This window comes from Pituophis catenifer, unplaced genomic scaffold (genome assembly GCF_029215685.1).
Source record: "Pituophis catenifer annectens isolate HBS135680 unplaced genomic scaffold, rPitCat1.0.hap2 SCAF_3, whole genome shotgun sequence".
In the NCBI taxonomy this organism is placed as follows: domain Eukaryota; kingdom Metazoa; phylum Chordata; class Lepidosauria; order Squamata; family Colubridae; genus Pituophis; species Pituophis catenifer.
The window spans coordinates 165,168,519-165,186,906 of record NW_027256883.1 but is presented as its reverse complement, the minus strand read 5'-3'; the positions used below and the strand labels follow the sequence as shown (position 1 = coordinate 165,186,906).

The 18,388-nt window shown below is 43.3% G+C and overlaps 1 protein-coding gene across 1 annotated transcript in view; it reads right to left on the bottom strand.

The window, feature by feature from the left end:
* Positions 1–18,129, bottom strand: part of ITPR3 (inositol 1,4,5-trisphosphate receptor type 3) — a 134,705-nt gene extending 116,576 nt beyond the window's left edge. The window contains exon 1 of the mRNA XM_070941489.1: positions 17,773–18,129. Within this exon, the coding sequence (XP_070797590.1) occupies positions 17,773–17,861 (89 nt within the window). The 5' untranslated portion in view covers positions 17,862–18,129. The remainder of the gene's footprint in view (positions 1–17,772) is intronic.
* Between the last annotated feature and the right edge of the window lie 259 nt (positions 18,130–18,388).

Below are 18,388 nucleotides of genomic sequence, written 5' to 3'. Positions count from 1 at the left end.
AGAGACTTCGACCTGGTGCCTCCCAGTTTGTTCAAATGAGCCTTTGCGGCGACGTTGTCCGTGAGGACGAGGACGTGGGTCCCGGAGACCAGATGGCGGAAGGACTTTAGAGCTAGGTACACGGCCTTCAGCTCCAGCCAATTGATGGGATGTCGAGCTTCCGAGGGTGTCCAAGTCCCTTGAGCCAGTTGACCTTGACAATGGGCTCCCCAGCCCAGGAGACTGGCATCTGAAGTCACCACCACCCTCGAGGGCTCGAGGAAGAAGCAACCCGCCGAGAGAGCGGGGGAGCGCCACCACCGGAGGGATCTTCGTACCGCAGGAGGAAGAGGGATCGGCTTCGATGAAGTGCCTCTGCCAGCCTTCTGCAAAGGCAAGAGAAACCATTGGAGTTCCCTGGCGTGAAGTTGAGCCCAGGGAACAATAGCTATTGCGGATATCATCTTACCTAAGAGTTGAGACAAGACATAGGGGGAAACCACCCGACTCCCCTCAACTCGGGAAACCAACTGCCTCAGACTAGCCTGTCTATCGGGAGAAAGAAAAACTTTGCCCTGATGAGTGTCAATCAGAGCACCCAGGTGCACTAATCTAGTAGAGGGAAAGAGATGGCTCTTCTCCAAATTAACAGAGAAGCCGTGAGCCGCTAGCGTCTCCACCGTCAGACGAATATCTAAGGCAGCCTGTTGCATAGAAGGAGACAACAGCAGAATATCATCTAAATAACACAGGAGGCGGACTGAATGGAGACGGAGCTGAGCCGCCAAGGCAGCCAGCACCTTTGTAAAGGTGCGGGGGGCAGAAGAAAGGCCAAATGGGAGAGCCCTATATTGGTAGTGTGCTCCGTTATAGCAAAACCTCAAAAAACGTCTATGGGATGGTAAGATAGGGATATGAAGGTAGGCCTCAGTTAGGTCAATGGAAGAGAGGAGATCGCCCCTCCGAACGCCGTCCAGAATAGACTTTAATGATTGCATTTTAAATTTTCGATACACAACGTATCTATTCAAACGTTTAAGGTCCAGAATAGGACGCCACCCCCCCGAAGATTTAGGGACCAGAAACACCCTTGAATAGAATCCCGAACCCTCCTGACCGGGAGGCACAGGTTGGATAGCCCTGATAGACAGGAGATGCTGAACCGATGAGTCCATAAGGGACCTCCTAGAGGGATTACGAGAAATCGGACAGCAAACAAAGGAATGAGGAGGGGGGGCAACAAATTCAATGGCCAACCCAGATTTCAAGGTGGCGTGGACCCACTTATCCGAGGTGGATTCTTCCCAGACAGCGGCAAAAAGACCCAATCTACCGCCAATGGGAGGATCCAAAGGGCAATCAGCGACGGCGACGGGCGAAACGACCTCCTCCCCCTCGAAAGGGCCGCTTGAAGTTAAAGGGACGCCCTCTGAAAGACCTATCGGAAGACCCCCGTTGCCTGCTGAAAGACCCATCTCTCCTAAATGAGGGAAAGGGAGAAGAAGAGGAGGACCCCCCATCCGCACCTCTAGAGTAAGAACGAGAAGGGTAAGGAGAGAAACGGGGCGCTCCTCTCCGGAAAACAGCTGCTAACACCTTCTTTTTGTCCCTGGTTTCTGTGAGGAAGGGTTCTAAAGCGTCCCCGAAAAGCTTCGTGCCCTTAAAGGGAACCGAAGCCAATCGCCACTTGTGCCTGGCATCAGCCTGCCAGTGACGGAGATACAACAAACAACGAGCCGTGACAGCCGAAGCCAACGATTTTGCAGAGAACCTGGCAGCATTCAGAGTACAGTCGGCTGAAAATTGAACGGCAGCCACAATTTTATTCAGGTCTTGTCTGATACGAGTATCTCCGGGGGCCAGCTTTTCTTGCAACTGACGTAACCAAAGCAACGTTGTCCGATTGAAGAAGGATGCCGTAGTAGTTGCTTTAATCGCCCAGGAGGAACTTTGAAAGGCCTTTTGAAGAACTTGATCAGATCTGCGTTCCTCAGGGCGGAAACCTTCGTCCGGCTCGCCCGGAACATTGGAGTTAGGAAGAAGAGCTGCAACTGGGGCATCCACCGAAGGAATCTGAAGAAGAGTCTCAAGATCCGAGGATACTTGGAAGTTTCTTTTGTCATTAGACGAAGGTAGGGGAGCAGATGCCGGGGATTCCCACTGTCGTTTCACTACGTCCAGAAAGAGGGGAGGAGTAGGAACGGATGTTATAGGCCTAGCTGGTTCTGCGAACATCGGGTCCAAAGCTCCAGAGGAAGACTGAGGAGGTACCGGATCAGCGTTTGGAGAGGACAAACGGGCCGTATTAACAGCCTTGAAGAGCAATGATTTAAACAAGGTCTGAGGAAAGAGACCCGTGAAAGCAGGCTGATCCGGAGGAAGGTTCTCATCCTCCGACAGGTCAGAATCAGGATCTCCTTCGTCGATGAAGGCTGAAGGATGACTGTAATGGGAGGAAGTAGGAGAAGCGGAGCGAACTGAATGTGAACATCCTTCGTCACTACGGCCCGCTGAAAAGGGAGAAGGCTCTCTTACTGATCCCTGTCGACTGGAAAGGCCTGAACGGGCGGCTAAGGACTTTTGAACCGCCGCCTCAATCATCTGTTGTAGCTGATCTGCAGGAACTAATGGGTCTAAAGAGCGGGCATGAACAGAATCAGATGAATGAACCACCTGTACTGTTGCTGGATCAGGGGGCGGTTGCTGAGGAACTGAACCAGGGCCCCACAAATTTTCCTCAGAAATAGTCACTGGACAGTCTTGCAGAGACAGCTGGTCAGGAGTAGGCGAATGGGGTACGGTGACTGGAGGAGGGCTAGAAGGAGCAGGAGGCTGAGGAGAGGAGGAAGGCAGTTGGGCACATGCCTTGTCACATAATCTGGTCAAAACTTTGTCTCTACGTTTTTCTACTTTGGAAGAAGAGGATGACAAGTCACGAGTGGAAGACTTGTGATGGGAACGTGATACTTGAGAAGTCCTGGAATGAGACCTGGAATCTTCCATAGTAGATTGCTGGGTAACAGACGTGGAGTCTGATTGGCCAACCATTCCTGCACTGGCCTTCCGGCCGTGCTTAGACTTTGAAAGGGCTTTAGGCATAGCTCACAACAAGGTTGTAAGAACCGCCTCCCCCACGCACCAGACTGTGTATTAACAATCCGATTCTGAACAGATAACAGGGAGCGAAAGGAACTCCACAGGAGAAAAGGCCTCGTGTAAACTGTTTCTTAATATTACAAACCAAAGGCTCAACAGATTAAATTGGGAGCGTAACAACTCCACGAACTGGAGAGTTGGTGGAGGGAGGGAGGCCGTTTAAAAAGTTAAATAATGGGAGGCAATAGTTAAACAAGCAATCAGGCAAATTAAGGCCACAGTCCTGTGACCGTTGTAATTAAGAACACGGTTGGGGGCGTAAAGCTCCACTAATTCTCAATGGTGGCCAGCGCCTAAAACAAGAAATCTCTGCTACAGGGAGGGAGGGGGGGCGTGAAGCTCCACCAGGCGCAATTTGAAAAACCTCCGGATTCGGGCCACTGAAACACAGAAGGGGGAGGGGGGGCGCGAAGCTCCTCAGCTGCAAGGATGCAGCGAACAATCCGCTTGGTCTGTTTAAAGAGGCCACGAGGTAATTAGTGAAGGCTGCAGATACATTCAATGAGGCAGAAGTGGGGGCGCGAGGCTCCACAGAAGAATCCAGCAGCCCTCCACACTTTGCACTTAATTTAACGGCCCGTTAAGTAGCGATCCGGCAGGGATTGAGAGAGGGAGGATCGCAGGCAGCTAATTAGCGCTCTCCCCCAACGGCGGGAAATTCCTGTAGCTCAAAATGGCGGGCGCCGCTGTTAGAACGCCCGCCCAAACTGCCGTTGATTGAAGGGCGTGAGAATCGCAACCGGGGGAATGTCCCTCGAAGATCAATGTCCAAAAAGCCCTCCCTGGCAGAAAATAAGGGCAAGGAACCCCCCACGCCCCTGGCAGAGCCAGGGGAGATCGAAATAAACGAAGGTCTATTTCTTTATTCACAACTCCTAAACTCGATGTCAGGACGGTCCAAGTCAGCCAGAAAAAAGCAGTCAAAGTCCAAATCGAATTACCAAAACACAGTCAAACAGTCCAAGTCAAAAAGCACGAAAAAATCCAACACGAAAGAGAGAAAAAAGAGACTTTTAGCCAGAGAGAATATCCCACACACCAGCCAGCGCTGAAGGACTGAGCCAAAAGCTGGGCTGCCCGGCAACAGAGGCGGGACTAAGAATAATTGGCAGGCTCAGTCCTTCAAGCTGATTGGATGGGCACTACCCACGCTGGCTGCTGTCTCCACTCTCAATGGAGAAGGGCGGTATACAAATTTAAAAATAAATAAATAAATAAATAAATAAATAAATAAATAAATAAATAAATAAATAAATAAATAAATAAATATCTCAGGTCCTCCACTCTGGGGGGATAAGTGACCGAGAAGGCAGATCTCTTGGGTCCCACCAGATGACATTGCCTGCCCAACTGAACTTGGAGTATGCCCTTTCATTCAGATATTATTGGACAAAAATAACTGGAGATAAGACAGCTCTGCAAGTAACCCAGCCCTACAGGACTTTGTAGGAGAGAAGTAGAAGTTTGAACTGTACCTGGAAATTCACTAGTCACTAACGCAGTTTGTAAAGTAGAGATATTACATGGGCATATTGAAGGATGGCCATAACTACCTGCTCCCACTGCATTCTGAATCATCTGTGGCTTCCAAGGGGTCATCAAGAGCAGCCCCATGAAGACCATATTGCAGTAGTCCAATCAAGAAGTGAGCAAGAGACGGGTGGCTGTAAGCAGGGCTTCCCAATCTCGAAATGAGCAGAGTTAGTGCACAAGCTGGAGCATCCTCCAAGCCACAGCTGACACCTGCTCTTCAAGTAGGAACCTTGAATTTATGGCTCCAGATTTGTTTGGAGCAGTGGGCCTGTATTTAGAACCAAACATGAAAAGGCTCCAGATCCAATTGGTCCCAAGAACCACATACTGAGACAGAACTTTGAAGCATCTGTTGAAAGGCCAGGGTTAAAGCTGCAACAGGGATGCATTTTTGTTCCTGATTTCTAAGCAAAGAGGGAGGCCGATAGTTTTAAAATCCTGCCTCAGGGGAAGTCATCATGAAAGAACTCCTCCCATGAATCTTTTCCAGCTAGGAGGTGTGGGAAGCTAAAAGGTGTGGGATGGCCGCAGGGTGGTAGAAACAAACTCAAAAATACCCAAAACAGAAATTTGAAAGCACGCATCAGCCACAAGGTACAAAAACAGAAGCTTGTTTCATAGGAGAAGAAGAAAAGATCATGGAAATCCCAAGGCAAATTTGGTAGACGCTAGCTTTATTTTAAATATAAACAGATGGATTGGTTCCAAATCTGAGCCATGAGTGACCTGTATTCATTTGCTACTGCAATTTTCTTGATTGAATAAGTGTGCTGCTTTGCCGATTTGGATAAAGAAATTCATCCACACCATGAGTAACATTACAAGTTTTTACTTGAATGAACTTTTTGCAGGAATGAGTCAAACAAGCTATTATTAAAGAAATCCAGAAAAAGAATGAGAACTGACATGATAGTATTTAATGGGCTGCCACACAGAAAATGGAGCGATTTTGTTTTCTGCTTTTCCAGAAGATCAGATTGTCTGTGATCACAAGCTGTTCAGCAGTAGGACATTGTCTCTCTAGATCTGGTGGAATCTACATCTTTACAACTGCCAGCAGAGCTAAGATGGTTATCAGTAGCAGGAGATTCATTATAGTGCAGTAGTAAGTGTTAGATTAAGCCATCTTTCCTGTCACTTCCATTTCTGGGCTTCCAACAATGTTAGCCATTTTATGAGAACACCAGTAGGAGAGTCTCAAAATTCCAAATGTACGATTGGCCTAAGTATTGGGCTAGGCTGCTGGTTGAGCTGGGAGACTGGGGGGGAAGGTTATTTTTATTTTTACCTCTATTTTTATTGATTGCTGTGGGCCGTCTAGAATCATGATAAGAACTAGGCAGCCATAAAAGAAAGCTGAAGGATAGAATAGGTAGAAAGATAGAAAGAGAGATCTTATCTTTGCTAAATGAGAAATCAATGTACACATTGCTGATGTTAAATCTATATTTCAGAAGTTAATTAGTCACCTCAGCTGACTAATTAACCATAATAAAAATGCATACCTTTTTAATTCTGTAATTTTCAAAAGGACAAGGGAAGACGATGGCCAAGTAACTTTTCAGACAAGCAATTGTTTGCTTTCTGCTTAACCCTGATTCTATGTTAGCACAAAGAACATTGCCTACATATTAATTTATTTTTATTTATTTATTTTATTTGATTTCTATACCGCCCTACTCCCGAAGGACTCAGGGCGGTGCACAGCCAAAAAATAAAACACATACATACAAAATTTAAAAGTAGAATAAAATCAAATTAAATAATTTTGGCCCTGACAAATTTAAAACCCCAAACTTTTAAAACCAATTTAAAATTGAACGTATAAAATACTAAAAGATATTTAAAAATTAAAAATCTTTTATAAAAGAGGGAGAAAATTAGGCCAGGCCCGCCTGGTGAAATAGTAAGGTCTTTAAAGCGCGCGGAAGGTGCGCAGATCCGGGATCCTCCGTATCTCTGGGGGGAGCTCGTTCCAGATAGTAGGTGCCCCCACAGAGAAGGCTCTCCCCCTGGGGGCCGCCAGTCAGCATTGTTTGGCTGACGACACCCGGAGGAGCCCCTCTCTATGGGAGCGTACCGGCCGGTGGGAGGCTATTGGTGGTAGTAGGCGGTCCCGCAAATACCCAGATCCTAAGCGATGGAGCGCTTTAAAGGTGGTAACCAAAACCTTGAAGCGCACCCGGAAGACCACCGGGAGCCAGTGCAGCTCGCGCAGGAGGGTTATTACATGGGAACGCCATGTCGCTCCCATTACCACCCGCGCGGCCGCACTCTGCGCCAGTTGGAGCCGCTGGGTGCTCCTCAAGGGGAGCCCCATGTAGAGAGAGTTGCAATAGTCCAGGCGGGAGGTGACAAGGGCATGAGTGACCGTGCGTAACGAGTCCCGATCCAGAAAGGGACGCAACTGGCAAATCAGGCGAATCTGATGAAAAATCCTCCTGGTCACGGCTGTCAAGTGCTCTTCTAAAGACAGCCATGAATCCAGGAGGACGCCCAAGTTGCGAGCCCTCTCCGTGGGGGCCAATTATTCGCCCCCAATAGTCAGTGATGGCGTCAACTGACTATATCGGGACGTCGGAAACCACAGCCACTCGGTCTTGGATGGGTTGAGCCTGAGCCTGTTCCTCCCCATCCAGATCCGTACGGCCTCCAGGCACCGGGACATCACTTCAAGGGCATCGTTGGGGTGATCCGAGGTGGAGATGTACAGCTGGGTGTCGTCAGCGAACTGATGGTACTCCACCCCGAAACCATGGATGATCTCGCCCAGCGGCTTCACATAAATGTTGAACAGGAGAGGCGAGAGGACCGACCCTTGCGGCACCCCGCATATGAGGGGCCTCGGGGTCGACCTCTGTCCCCCTGTCAACACAGACTGCGACCAGTCAGAGAGAAAGGAGGAGAACCACCGCAACACAGTGCCTCCCACCCCTAACTCTTCCAACCGGTGCAGCATGATACCATGGTCGATGGTATCAAAAGCCGCTGAGAGATCTAACAGGACCAGGACAGAGGAGCACCCCCTGTCCCGAGCCCTCCAGAGATCATCAACCAACGCGACCAATGCCGTTTCCGTGCTGTACCCGGGCCTGAAGCCCGACTGGAACGGATCCAGATACGTCGTTTCATCCAGGTGCTGGGGGAGCTGTTGTGCGACCACACTCTCAACAACCTTCACCACAAAGCGAAGGTTGGAGACCGGACGATAATTTACCAACATTGCCGGGTCCAGGGAAGGCTTCTTGAGGAGAGGCCTCACCACCGCCTCTTTCAAGCCAGCGGGAAAGTCACCCTCACCCAGCGAAGCGTTTATAATCCCCTGGAGCCAGCCTCGTGACACTTCCCGGGAAGCCAGTACTAACCAGGAAGGACACGGGTCCAATAAACAAGTGGTCGCGTTCAGTCTACCCAGAATCCTGTCCACGTCCTCAGGGGTCACAGGATCAAACTCATCCCAGATAACATTCTCAAGACCTGCCCCTGCCCCATATAATTCTTTAGATAATGCTACAACAAATAAAGTCTGTGAAATATACCAGTAGATCAGAAGCAGAAATACAAGACGATGAGAAAATAAAAGAAAATATTCCTCTGAGCTATAAAAGCTTTGCTTCAGGTATTTTTCAATTTTACCCAAACCAAGCCTATACTACTGTGAATATGAGATTTAGCCACTCAGAAGCTAATAACAAATAGGCCATACAGGATTCCTTATCAAGATGCTTGCAATCAAACAATTAGTGCACCATATCTGAGAAAGTGTCACTAGAGCTAATTAGCACCAGTCCTAGCTAATTACTACATTGTCCCAAAAGGGAGTTCACCAAAATAGAAATCCTGCATTTTAGTAGTCACAAAGCAGCAGACTTAATTTTGCAGAAGGCTAAAATGGGACAGATCAAATAGCAGAGATTGTTACTTATGGTTCAAAACATAACATAAAGGAAGAAGAAAACACATATGATGGACAAAACTTGGTAGCTAAGATTGCAGAGCTAGACACCTGAGCCACCAGTCCCTGTGTGGCTTCCTGAACCCCTTTCTGCAACTATCAGAAACCCAGCAAACCACAACTGCCTAAAATCAGGGGTGTAGCTCCCCTCACGTTGATGTAAGTAATACTCCAAACTAGCAGCAAATACTCTAACATAATAAGCATAACATACTTTTTATCCTTACCCACATAAACATAGTAAGACAGTCACTCCGAATATAAAGTGCAATGCAAAGAAGGAAAGGATTCAATGCACCAAGAACAAGAAATGTCACCAAATGAAGCTTTTGCTCAGGTTTAAATCTGCCAACATTCCTTCTTTGATCCTCCATTTTATTTTGTCACTGAAAAGGAATAATTTATAATAATGGCACAGACTAAATGTGATGTTCCTCCTGATCTATTATAGGCTTCCCACTAGGTGTAGATTGGTGACTCTCTAAAACTAAATTAACCAGAGCTTTGACCTGGCCCAGAAGATTTTCTTTATGTTCTTAATTAGCATATATGTTATGTTAAAGTACCACAGAATATAAATTATCCCAGACTTGTCTTATCCAATCATAGTTTTAAGGTGGAATCTCCTGTGATAGAAAACAGCAGCATGTGATCTATATATGTCAGAAGACATAGCATCATTGCATTATTGAATAGGGCACCCCACTCTCTTGTTGGTTCAACATTAATCATGTTATTTTAGGAGCAAAAAGATACTGCGTTAGTTCTTAGCAAGACAGGAAGTCAGTGGGTGCTTTAAAAATCTGTAGCATCCAAATGATAAAGTCAACATTAAAGGGATTTCTTTAATCTGATTGTCTAATTAGAGATACTTATACAGCAAGAATGAGAAGGATGTGTGAGGGAGAAAAACTAGGCCAGAAACACAAAGTATTTTGCTGAAGACACTAAAACATTCATGATGTTTCACTCAAAATCATGTTTTAGACCCACTATTTAAAGTACAGATCTCCAAGATACAGCACAGGGGTAGGGGTGAGGTTGTACAGTACAGGCTTTGAAAATAGAAAACAGATACAGTCCCTAGTTTGGTTAAAGATTCAGGAAACAGGTGGTGAGGAAGTTAACAGCTTCAGACTTTAGATAATCTCTTCTATTTAGAATACACAAAGTTTGGTAAATAAACAGGCCAATTCAATATAAAGAAATGAGTTAATAACTTTCTTACAAGTTATAAATATGACTTTATTACATGAAATCAATCACAGAGTCCTGCAAAACTTCCCAAGGCACCACCAAGAAAAGACATGAAATTAGCATTTTTATTCCCAGTATATGAAGGTTTCTCTAAGTACATTTAAATATATGGACAGTGACTCCAGTTTCAGGTCTCTCCTTAAATGTACAAGATTTTCACTTGTATGTAGATCGGAAGCCTTTTTCTGAGAATCCACTGGACATATTAGAGAAGTAGGAAACTGACCATTCTTCCATCAATGTACCCATTAAATCTAAAAAAGAGTTCATATAGACCAGTGTTTCTTAAATTTTTTTTCTTTCAGGATTCCTTCCCACTTTTGAAATTACAGAGTATTCCAAAAGAGCTTTTGTTTGTATGGGCTATACTTATCAAAAGTTCAATAAGAGTTAAAGAGATAAAAGTTTTCCATTCCTTTTATATGGCTTGCAGTGCTATTCTTTGATAGCTAAAACCCACCAAAAATCTGTCAAAAGCGAGACAGAGTCACAGTATTCTGCAATAATAATTACCTAGAAGTAATTATTTATTTCTGGACAGAAATAAACTAGAAGAACTTGTGAAAACCATGTTAATTATACTAAAATAAGAACGATCATTTAGAATTCTGTGGATATCATTAACATTATTTTTTACATTCATTCTTTTATTTGAATATTATTTTTCTTGCCTTTCAGCGTTACCTTTTTTTTTTTTTTTTTTGTAAGAGTAATGTAAAGCCTTCAAATCTGAGGTTAAGTAAAGGCTGCAACTGGCAGTTTTATTTAGCCTTGAGGTAATTCTGATTTGACATACAGTATTTGGTAACCAACGGGTTCTTATATTGCAAGAGAACAACCTTTCATTTTTTCAACAGAGCCTCTAATTGTGTCCTACATTCATTCCAACCTTGTCATTTTGTGTAATTTTAGCATTTTGGCCAGCTGTCAATGCCACTCTTTGCAAAGAATATGATCTAGAATTGAAATTTAAGCACAAAGGACTTGATCCAACCATTAAACACTGGGTTCAATTAAACAGATCTGATATTTCAAAAATGAACATCCTAAGGTGATAGGATTTTTCATTTCTGTTTATTCATCTCACTGGCTGACGGGCACTAGAGACACTGGAAGAGCCAGTAAAAGTACTCAGTTTTTTCCTACTGAACTACCAAATTATGTAGCACTTGCCAGCTCAAGAAGCTACAAACTATTCTTGACTTCATTTCTGTCTTATTTCTCTGGCATGATTTCAGACAACATGCTAATCAAACCATGGTTTATTTATTTATTTGTTTATTTATTTATTTATTATTGCGATTTATATGCCGCCATTCTCCCGAAGGACTCAGGGCGGCTTACAAAAACAATATCCAATACAAATCACAATAAAATTAAAATCAACAACCCAATTAAAACAGTTTAAAATTATAACAGTGTACACCCATAGCGGATCAGTTAAGTTGACAAAAGAGCCACGTCTTCAACTCACGACGGAAGGAAAGGAGGTTGGGGGCTGTCCTGAACTCGGCGGGCAAATCATTCCAGAATGCTCTCCTCCTGGGAGCCATCAGCTGACATTGTTTGGCTGAAGGACCCTGAGGAGGCCCACTCTGTGAGAGCGCACGGGACAGTGGGAGAGCAGCTGGAGATGGTCCTGCAAGTGCCCCGGGCCTAAGCCATGAAGGGCTTTATAGATAAGCACCAGCACCTTGAAACGAATCCAGAACGCCACCAGCAGCCAGTGCAGCTCGCGCAGGAGCGTTTTTACATGGGAGTATTGAGAGGCCCCCGTAATTACCCGCGCGGCCATATTCTGGACTAGCTGGAGCTTCCAGATGCATCCCAAGGGCAGCCCCATGTAGACGGTGTTACAGTAGTCCAACCTAGAAGTAACGAGGGCGTGAGTGACCGTGGTGAGGTTATAGACATTGGTGGTTTATTAGCTATGCTGATGGCCAAGCTGGATAAGAATTAGCTTGCCCCTCATTCATTACTAAGGTGAAATCTGGGTAAATTGTGATTTGCTGTGTCACTCCAACACAGCTAAATTGATTATAACTGATAAATGTAAGAACATTTTTACCATCAAATTGAATTCATAGGAGACTTTAAGTCAAATATAGATGGGTATCCTGATAAAAATCTTATTTATAATTTTGTCCTGGCTTATTTATTTATTTATTTATTTATTTATGTATGTATGTATGTATGTATGTATGTATGTATGTATGTATGTATTTATTTATTTATTTATTTATTTATTTATTTATTTATTTATTATCTTCTATGCCACCCATCTCGCCTAGGGTGATTACAATCAAGAAAAACAAGATATTAAAACTTTAAAATAATAAATATTAACACCAAAACTGATTTAAAAATTGACAGAGATGGGAAAGGAAGGGAGCAAGATAAACACAGGGCGAAGGTGGGGACTTATTTTAATAACCACAGTAAAACTGGTTTTAAAATCAGGTTAATAATCTTCTCATAAATGGCAATGATCAGATATGCTGACTAACATGTTTATGGATATTCCCTAGCAAGGACTGAAAGATGGCCTAAAAAACAAGCTATTTCAAAAGTTCTACAAATCTCAACGTCATTTCTTCAACTGAGTTGTTCTACTTCATTCATTCTTGCAAAGTGCTTTTCTTCATCACAAAGAAGTTGTATAACTTTGTAATTTTATACAAAGTCTAAATCAGTTTTGGTGTTAATAATTATTATTTTAATGTTTTCATGTTTTACCTTTTTTATTTATTGTAAACACCCAAGGTGAGATGGGTGGCATAGAAGTTAAATAACAAATTTGAAGATATATGATTTTGTTGCATATGAATATCTAAAATGGCCCACAGCTGTGTTCCACCATGAGCTAGGATCATCAGCAAACCCCAAAGTTCAACAGTAAGTCACTTATTGGTTACAGAGTGTGTTAAAGAGAAAAAAATATGGATAGTCTACAAAGTATAAAGCAAAGAAAATAAATTATGATTGTAAAGGAGATAAAGACAATAATTGCATTTTAATTTATCTTTTTTTTTTTTATTTTGCAACTATTTTGCACAGGCATCCTGTCAAAAAGTAGCATAAACTATATTAACACTGGTTAAATACTGTGTTAAATATTTATTATTTAATTGTATTTTTGTTTATTTATTTATTTCAATCAGCTTCTATGTCATGAAAATAGAATTATATAATCCCCATAATATATGTGAAGATAGGGTTCAGGGGTTTTTTTTTTTTAAACATGCAGGCAAATCAAGAACTCCAGGCTGAAATCTCATTACTTAGTCACAGTAATGACAGTGACTAGCTCTCCTGGTATGGATATACCATATTTCTCTCTTCTGCACTGCAGAGCAATGAAAGTGGTTCTTTCATGTTGCCAACACTTAATGACCTGGATAAATTTGGCAGAAATTTGAATCGACAACACAAACAACTTCAGAAAGAAGAGCCTGCAATCTTTTCTTTTCTCTTTCTTTCTTTCTCTTTCTTTCTTTCTTTCTTTTTCTTTCTCTTTCTCTCTTTCTTTCTTTCTCTCTTTCTTTTTCTTTTTCTTTCTCTTTCTTTATTTCTTTCTCTTTTTGTGTTAGTGTTGACTCCTGGAGACTGCCTGAACAAGACATTGAAGGTTTCTTGACAAGATTTCAGAAGTGGTTTGCCATTGCCTTCTTATAGGCCTAAAAGTAAGTGGCCCAAGGTCACACAGTTGGCTTTATGCCTAAGGCAAGACTAGAACTCATGGTCTCTGCTTTCTTGCCTGGTGCAGTAACCCTACACCAAACTGGCCCTAATCTAGGGTAGGTAACTCTGAAGTTAGAGGACATAGTACATTTATTATTTGTCAATTGTGTAAGAAAGATCGATCAATGTCTTCAATCGCACATTAGATGAATGACCTATTGGAATCGGAAAATTACATATAATAAGGCCCGTTATCTAAACAAAACTGCATATGTGAATCTGAATGGAGTAAATTGCAGGGGTCACAGAGATATGGCTTGCATTTTCTTTTACTTACACTTTTTACACTATTTTCTAACAATTACATCTCACTATTGTTCTGTATTTTATATTCTGATATGGCCCAATGCCTAATCAATAAAGAATCATTGTTATTATCTAGGGTAAGTATAATGACTGATTTTTGAGTTTGCATCATTTAATTTGGATTGTAAATTACATGGATTTCAAAAACTAATGCAAACTTCACTTTTGTTTTAAGCAATGGCCACAATCAGTCGCACGAACTATGTCTGCTGACTAGTAGACTTTGGATGAAATACCGGTAGATGTTCCTACCCAATCACCCCATGCTTCTACTTTCTTTTGCCTATAGCTCTATCACTTTTTCTAATTGAGTTTGGCTTTGCTTCCACATTGGTCACAGCTGTACTCTCCATCTTGGCAGTCAACATTTTTGTCCAAGAGAATATTTCATGGCTAAAGTGATTTTTGACATGTAGTTATTTACTTAAGTGATTTATGTGGTTGCCCAATTCACAAAATGTAGCCAACAAAGGATTAGTAACCACATACGATAAACAATAAAAACAAAACAACACGGTGTAAAATAGCACAAAGGCCAAAAGCAAAATATATTCAAAATCCTAAACCCATTTTTTGAGATGGACTCATCCAGTGTCCCAATCTGGTGCTTGAAGAATAGCTAAGATTTTAGAGTTTTAAGGAAGGCCAGCAGAATTGGAAACATCCAAATCTTGTGACGTATGCTGTTGTAAAAAGAAAGCATCACAACACAGACGGCATGCCTGTTGGGTCCCATTGGAAGACACTGTTTCATATAGGGGATCTGAAGGGGACCACTCTTTTGAATCTCATAAGATGGGCAAACATGATCAGAGATAGGTGGTCCTCCAAATAACCTGATCCTGGAGCACGAAGGGCTGATAACCAGCACTTTGAATTGCCTATAAAGCCAGTGCAGCTTTCAAAATTATGTTGCAATACAGGTACTGCTATGTTCTGGATCAATTGTAGCTTCTGAAAGGTCTTTGAGGACATTAAAGGTAATGCAATACTCCAAGTAGGAAGCAAAAAAAGGTATATGTGACCATGAATAGGGTTCCCCAATCTAAGAATGGGTGCAATTGACACATAAAGATTTTTATTTTGTTTGTTTGCTTGTTCGTTTGTTTGCATTTTTGTTACTTCTGAGTCAGTCTTTAACTCCTGGCAACTACGTGAACTAGTCCTTGTAATTTTCTTGGCAAGATTTCTGAAATGGTTTGCCATTGCCTCCTTCCTAGGGCTGAGAAAGACATAGTCAACCAGAAGTCTAAGGTGGGAGTAGAATTCATGGCCCCCCAGTTTCTAGCCTGATGCCTTCACCATTGCACCAAATTAGGTTTTACATATAAAGATAGGGTTGTTTTGTGCAAAAACCTTGTGGCCGCTCATCTTCAAGACCCTGTGAAAATCTACCACTTTTCATAATATTTAATTGTGTTCATTCCTTCATGCACGCCAATACACCTATTTATAATTCTATAATTATATATCCACTTATCTGTACATTATTTAAGGCTGCGGATATTGAATTTTATCAGCCAGTGTTTACATCTAGGGAGACCTAGCAATAACTCTGAGGAAAGAATTCATCAAAATCTATGGTATACCACAAGGAGCACAATAAATCTGGACAGTACCATAATCTCCACTTGCATAGAACATCTGCAGGTGTTTTCTAAATATCATTTTTCCCTAGAACTTTAGAAATAGGGGTTCTTGGGGGAAATGTTATTAGTCATACAGTATATTGTTATGGCTATGAGACAATGCCAAATATGCTGCAAATGATTGAAACCGCTGGAAAGTATTTACTACCCAATTTGCTTTGTGCGGGACATAATGATGATGATGATCATTATGTTACATTATGTGAAATGTAACAGTAAAGGACCCTGTTTTCACAGAAAGCTAGCATGATTTGTTTTTTGTTACCTAAGCTCTGCTTGCTCTGTCCAAATTCGTCAAATATGTGCTAGATTTTTTTTCTGACATGAATCTACCTCACTTAAATCTGCTAACAATTTACTTGGATCTCATAAAGTCATTGCAGAAATATAGCAAGTACCCCATCAACATCTCTTAGAATAATCAGTATGAGATTTAGCTATCTAGCCAGAAACTGGCTGCTAAGGGATGAGGTTGAAAAGGAATAGTTTGCCCTGCAGAAAGAGATAAATGGAACCAGATCACTTACCTAAGGGATTAATTTTAAGTAAGATCCTCGACAGAGAGAAGTTACCTATATCTAAACAGTTAGATTGCTTTGCTACTTTTCTCAAGAACACTTATGGAACACATGGATCCCCAAACAAAGAATAAAATAGCAGAGCTGGTTGGCAACCATTGGCAGTTTCTAAGTACTGACAAGTAACTCGGCAGGTTATGTCACCGTTTATAAGCACTGATTCATCGCTGCTAATTAGCATTTTCTGAGCACCAGCTATAAACCAGATTCTGTAGAGAACCCAGAGGTGACAAAGTCCCTGACCCAAAGCCTCACAAACTGAAGATGACAAGGACAAATGTGGTGAAAGAAATTGGGGGGGGAACAAGAGTGGGAAGATTAAGTGGAAACAGACAGCATAAAATAAGACAGGCCATGCTGATTTGGGAAAACTGTCTGTTTCACAACCATTTTCTTTTTCAATTTTAACCAAAACTAAACCAGGGCCTTCTTTTTTTTTGTAGAGATTTGCTTTAAATCCACACCCTGCAGGCAGCATTAAGGACACCAATAGTTTGGGGCTGTCACTGAAATGAGTGAGTAAAGTACTTCTTCTGATGAAGGAGACTTGTTCCCCTTACAAGCATATCCTGTATTATTATGCTATTTGGTCTTCTTTGTGCAATTATGTGGGTGGCAGTTTTGCTGTAGGCAAAAGAGCTTTCAGGTTACCTCCTATCTAAGAAGGTGACAAACAATTCCATGATTATTCTGATAAGCAACCAGGTAGCACCAACTTGGTAGCATATGCACCAAGACAAATTCCTTGGGTGTCCAATCAGACTTGGCCAATAAAAAAAAATTCTATTCTATTCTAGAGAACTACCAGGACAGATGCCCCGATTTTAAAAATACATTGTTTGAATAAGTTCCTTCCAACCAGGCATTAGCTTTGTTGTTGTTGTTGTTGTTTTCCCCTAAAGCAGTGTTTCTCAACCTTGGTAGCTTGAAGATGGGTGGACTTCAACTCCCAGAATCCCCCAGCCAGCGCTGCTGGCTGGGGGATTCTGGGAGTTGAAGTCCACCCATCTTCAAGCTACCAAGGTTGAGAAACACTGCCCTAAAGTATCTTTACATTCCTGTTGCAACAGTAGCAGTTCCTACAGCCCAGGCCAGCCGCCTACCACTCTCCCAAACCTCCGCAGGGCAGGCTCAAGTAACCCACCGAAATGATTGGGGCACTGTGGTCCGGAAGCCTAGACCCCCCCTGCTGGTTGAGAAGTCGACTGCAACCGGCCACAGACTCGCTCCAACAAGCGCAGGGAACTCCCCCACCCCCTCAGGCTCTCTAACCAACAAGCTCCTCGCTTCATCTATTCTAAAGGCAGAGACGCGAGGTGCCAACCGCCCCCCCCCTCCCCTCCGAAGCGTAAAAACTCTTAAAAACACAAGACTAGAGTGGATGTGGATTGGGAAAGTAGGGATTCCCCTTCAAAACTTCAGATCGAAACTACTCCGGTTTGCAATGCGGCTGGCATTGCCCTTAGCTATGCACCTAAGAGTGGTTACCACTCTTGTTGGGATGGGGTTGGAGGGGGTCCGTTTCCTTTGTACCAGAGCCACCCCAATCGTTTCCCCACCGCTCCCACCCATCCACCCGCCCCCTCCTCCTCCTCCTCCTCCTCTGCTCCCGACTCACCCCAAAGTGCTGATGAAGCCGTTGACCGACCCTTCGGCGTACAAGGAGACGATGTCCCCAATGTGCAGAAAGCTGGACATTTCATTCATGATTCCAGCGCTTTTTTTTTTTTTTTTTTTTTGTCCCGACGTTTTTACTCCTTTGCCTTTGCCTTCACTTCCCACAGAAGCGCTTCACCATGTGCCCGGCGGGGTCCCAGGAACTACTAATCCACAAGCTCCTCCGCCCGACGCATTGGCAAAGATCTCCTCTCCCGCCAGTTTACACGTGGTTGCGCTTAGGCAGGTCGTGGTTTACGCTCGCTCAACCGGAGCGAAGAGACGGGATTGGAATAGAGCTAGGCGGCTGGGCGCTTGGGGAGGGAAGGGTGTGGGGGGGGGGGGAGCGGACGGATTGACCAGAGATTTGCATGAGTTCCCACTGTCACTCTCGTGCCTACAAGCTTTCCTTCTACCTGCAGCCAATAGAAACCGATCAGGAAGTCCGGATGAAATATTCAATGCAAATTTTGATGGCAGAGAGCGCAGATTGGAAGCCACACCCCTGCTAGCCCCGCCTCCTTGCCCACCGTAGAAAAGTTTTCCAGGCTCGAAAAAAGAGCCCAGACAGAGAAAAG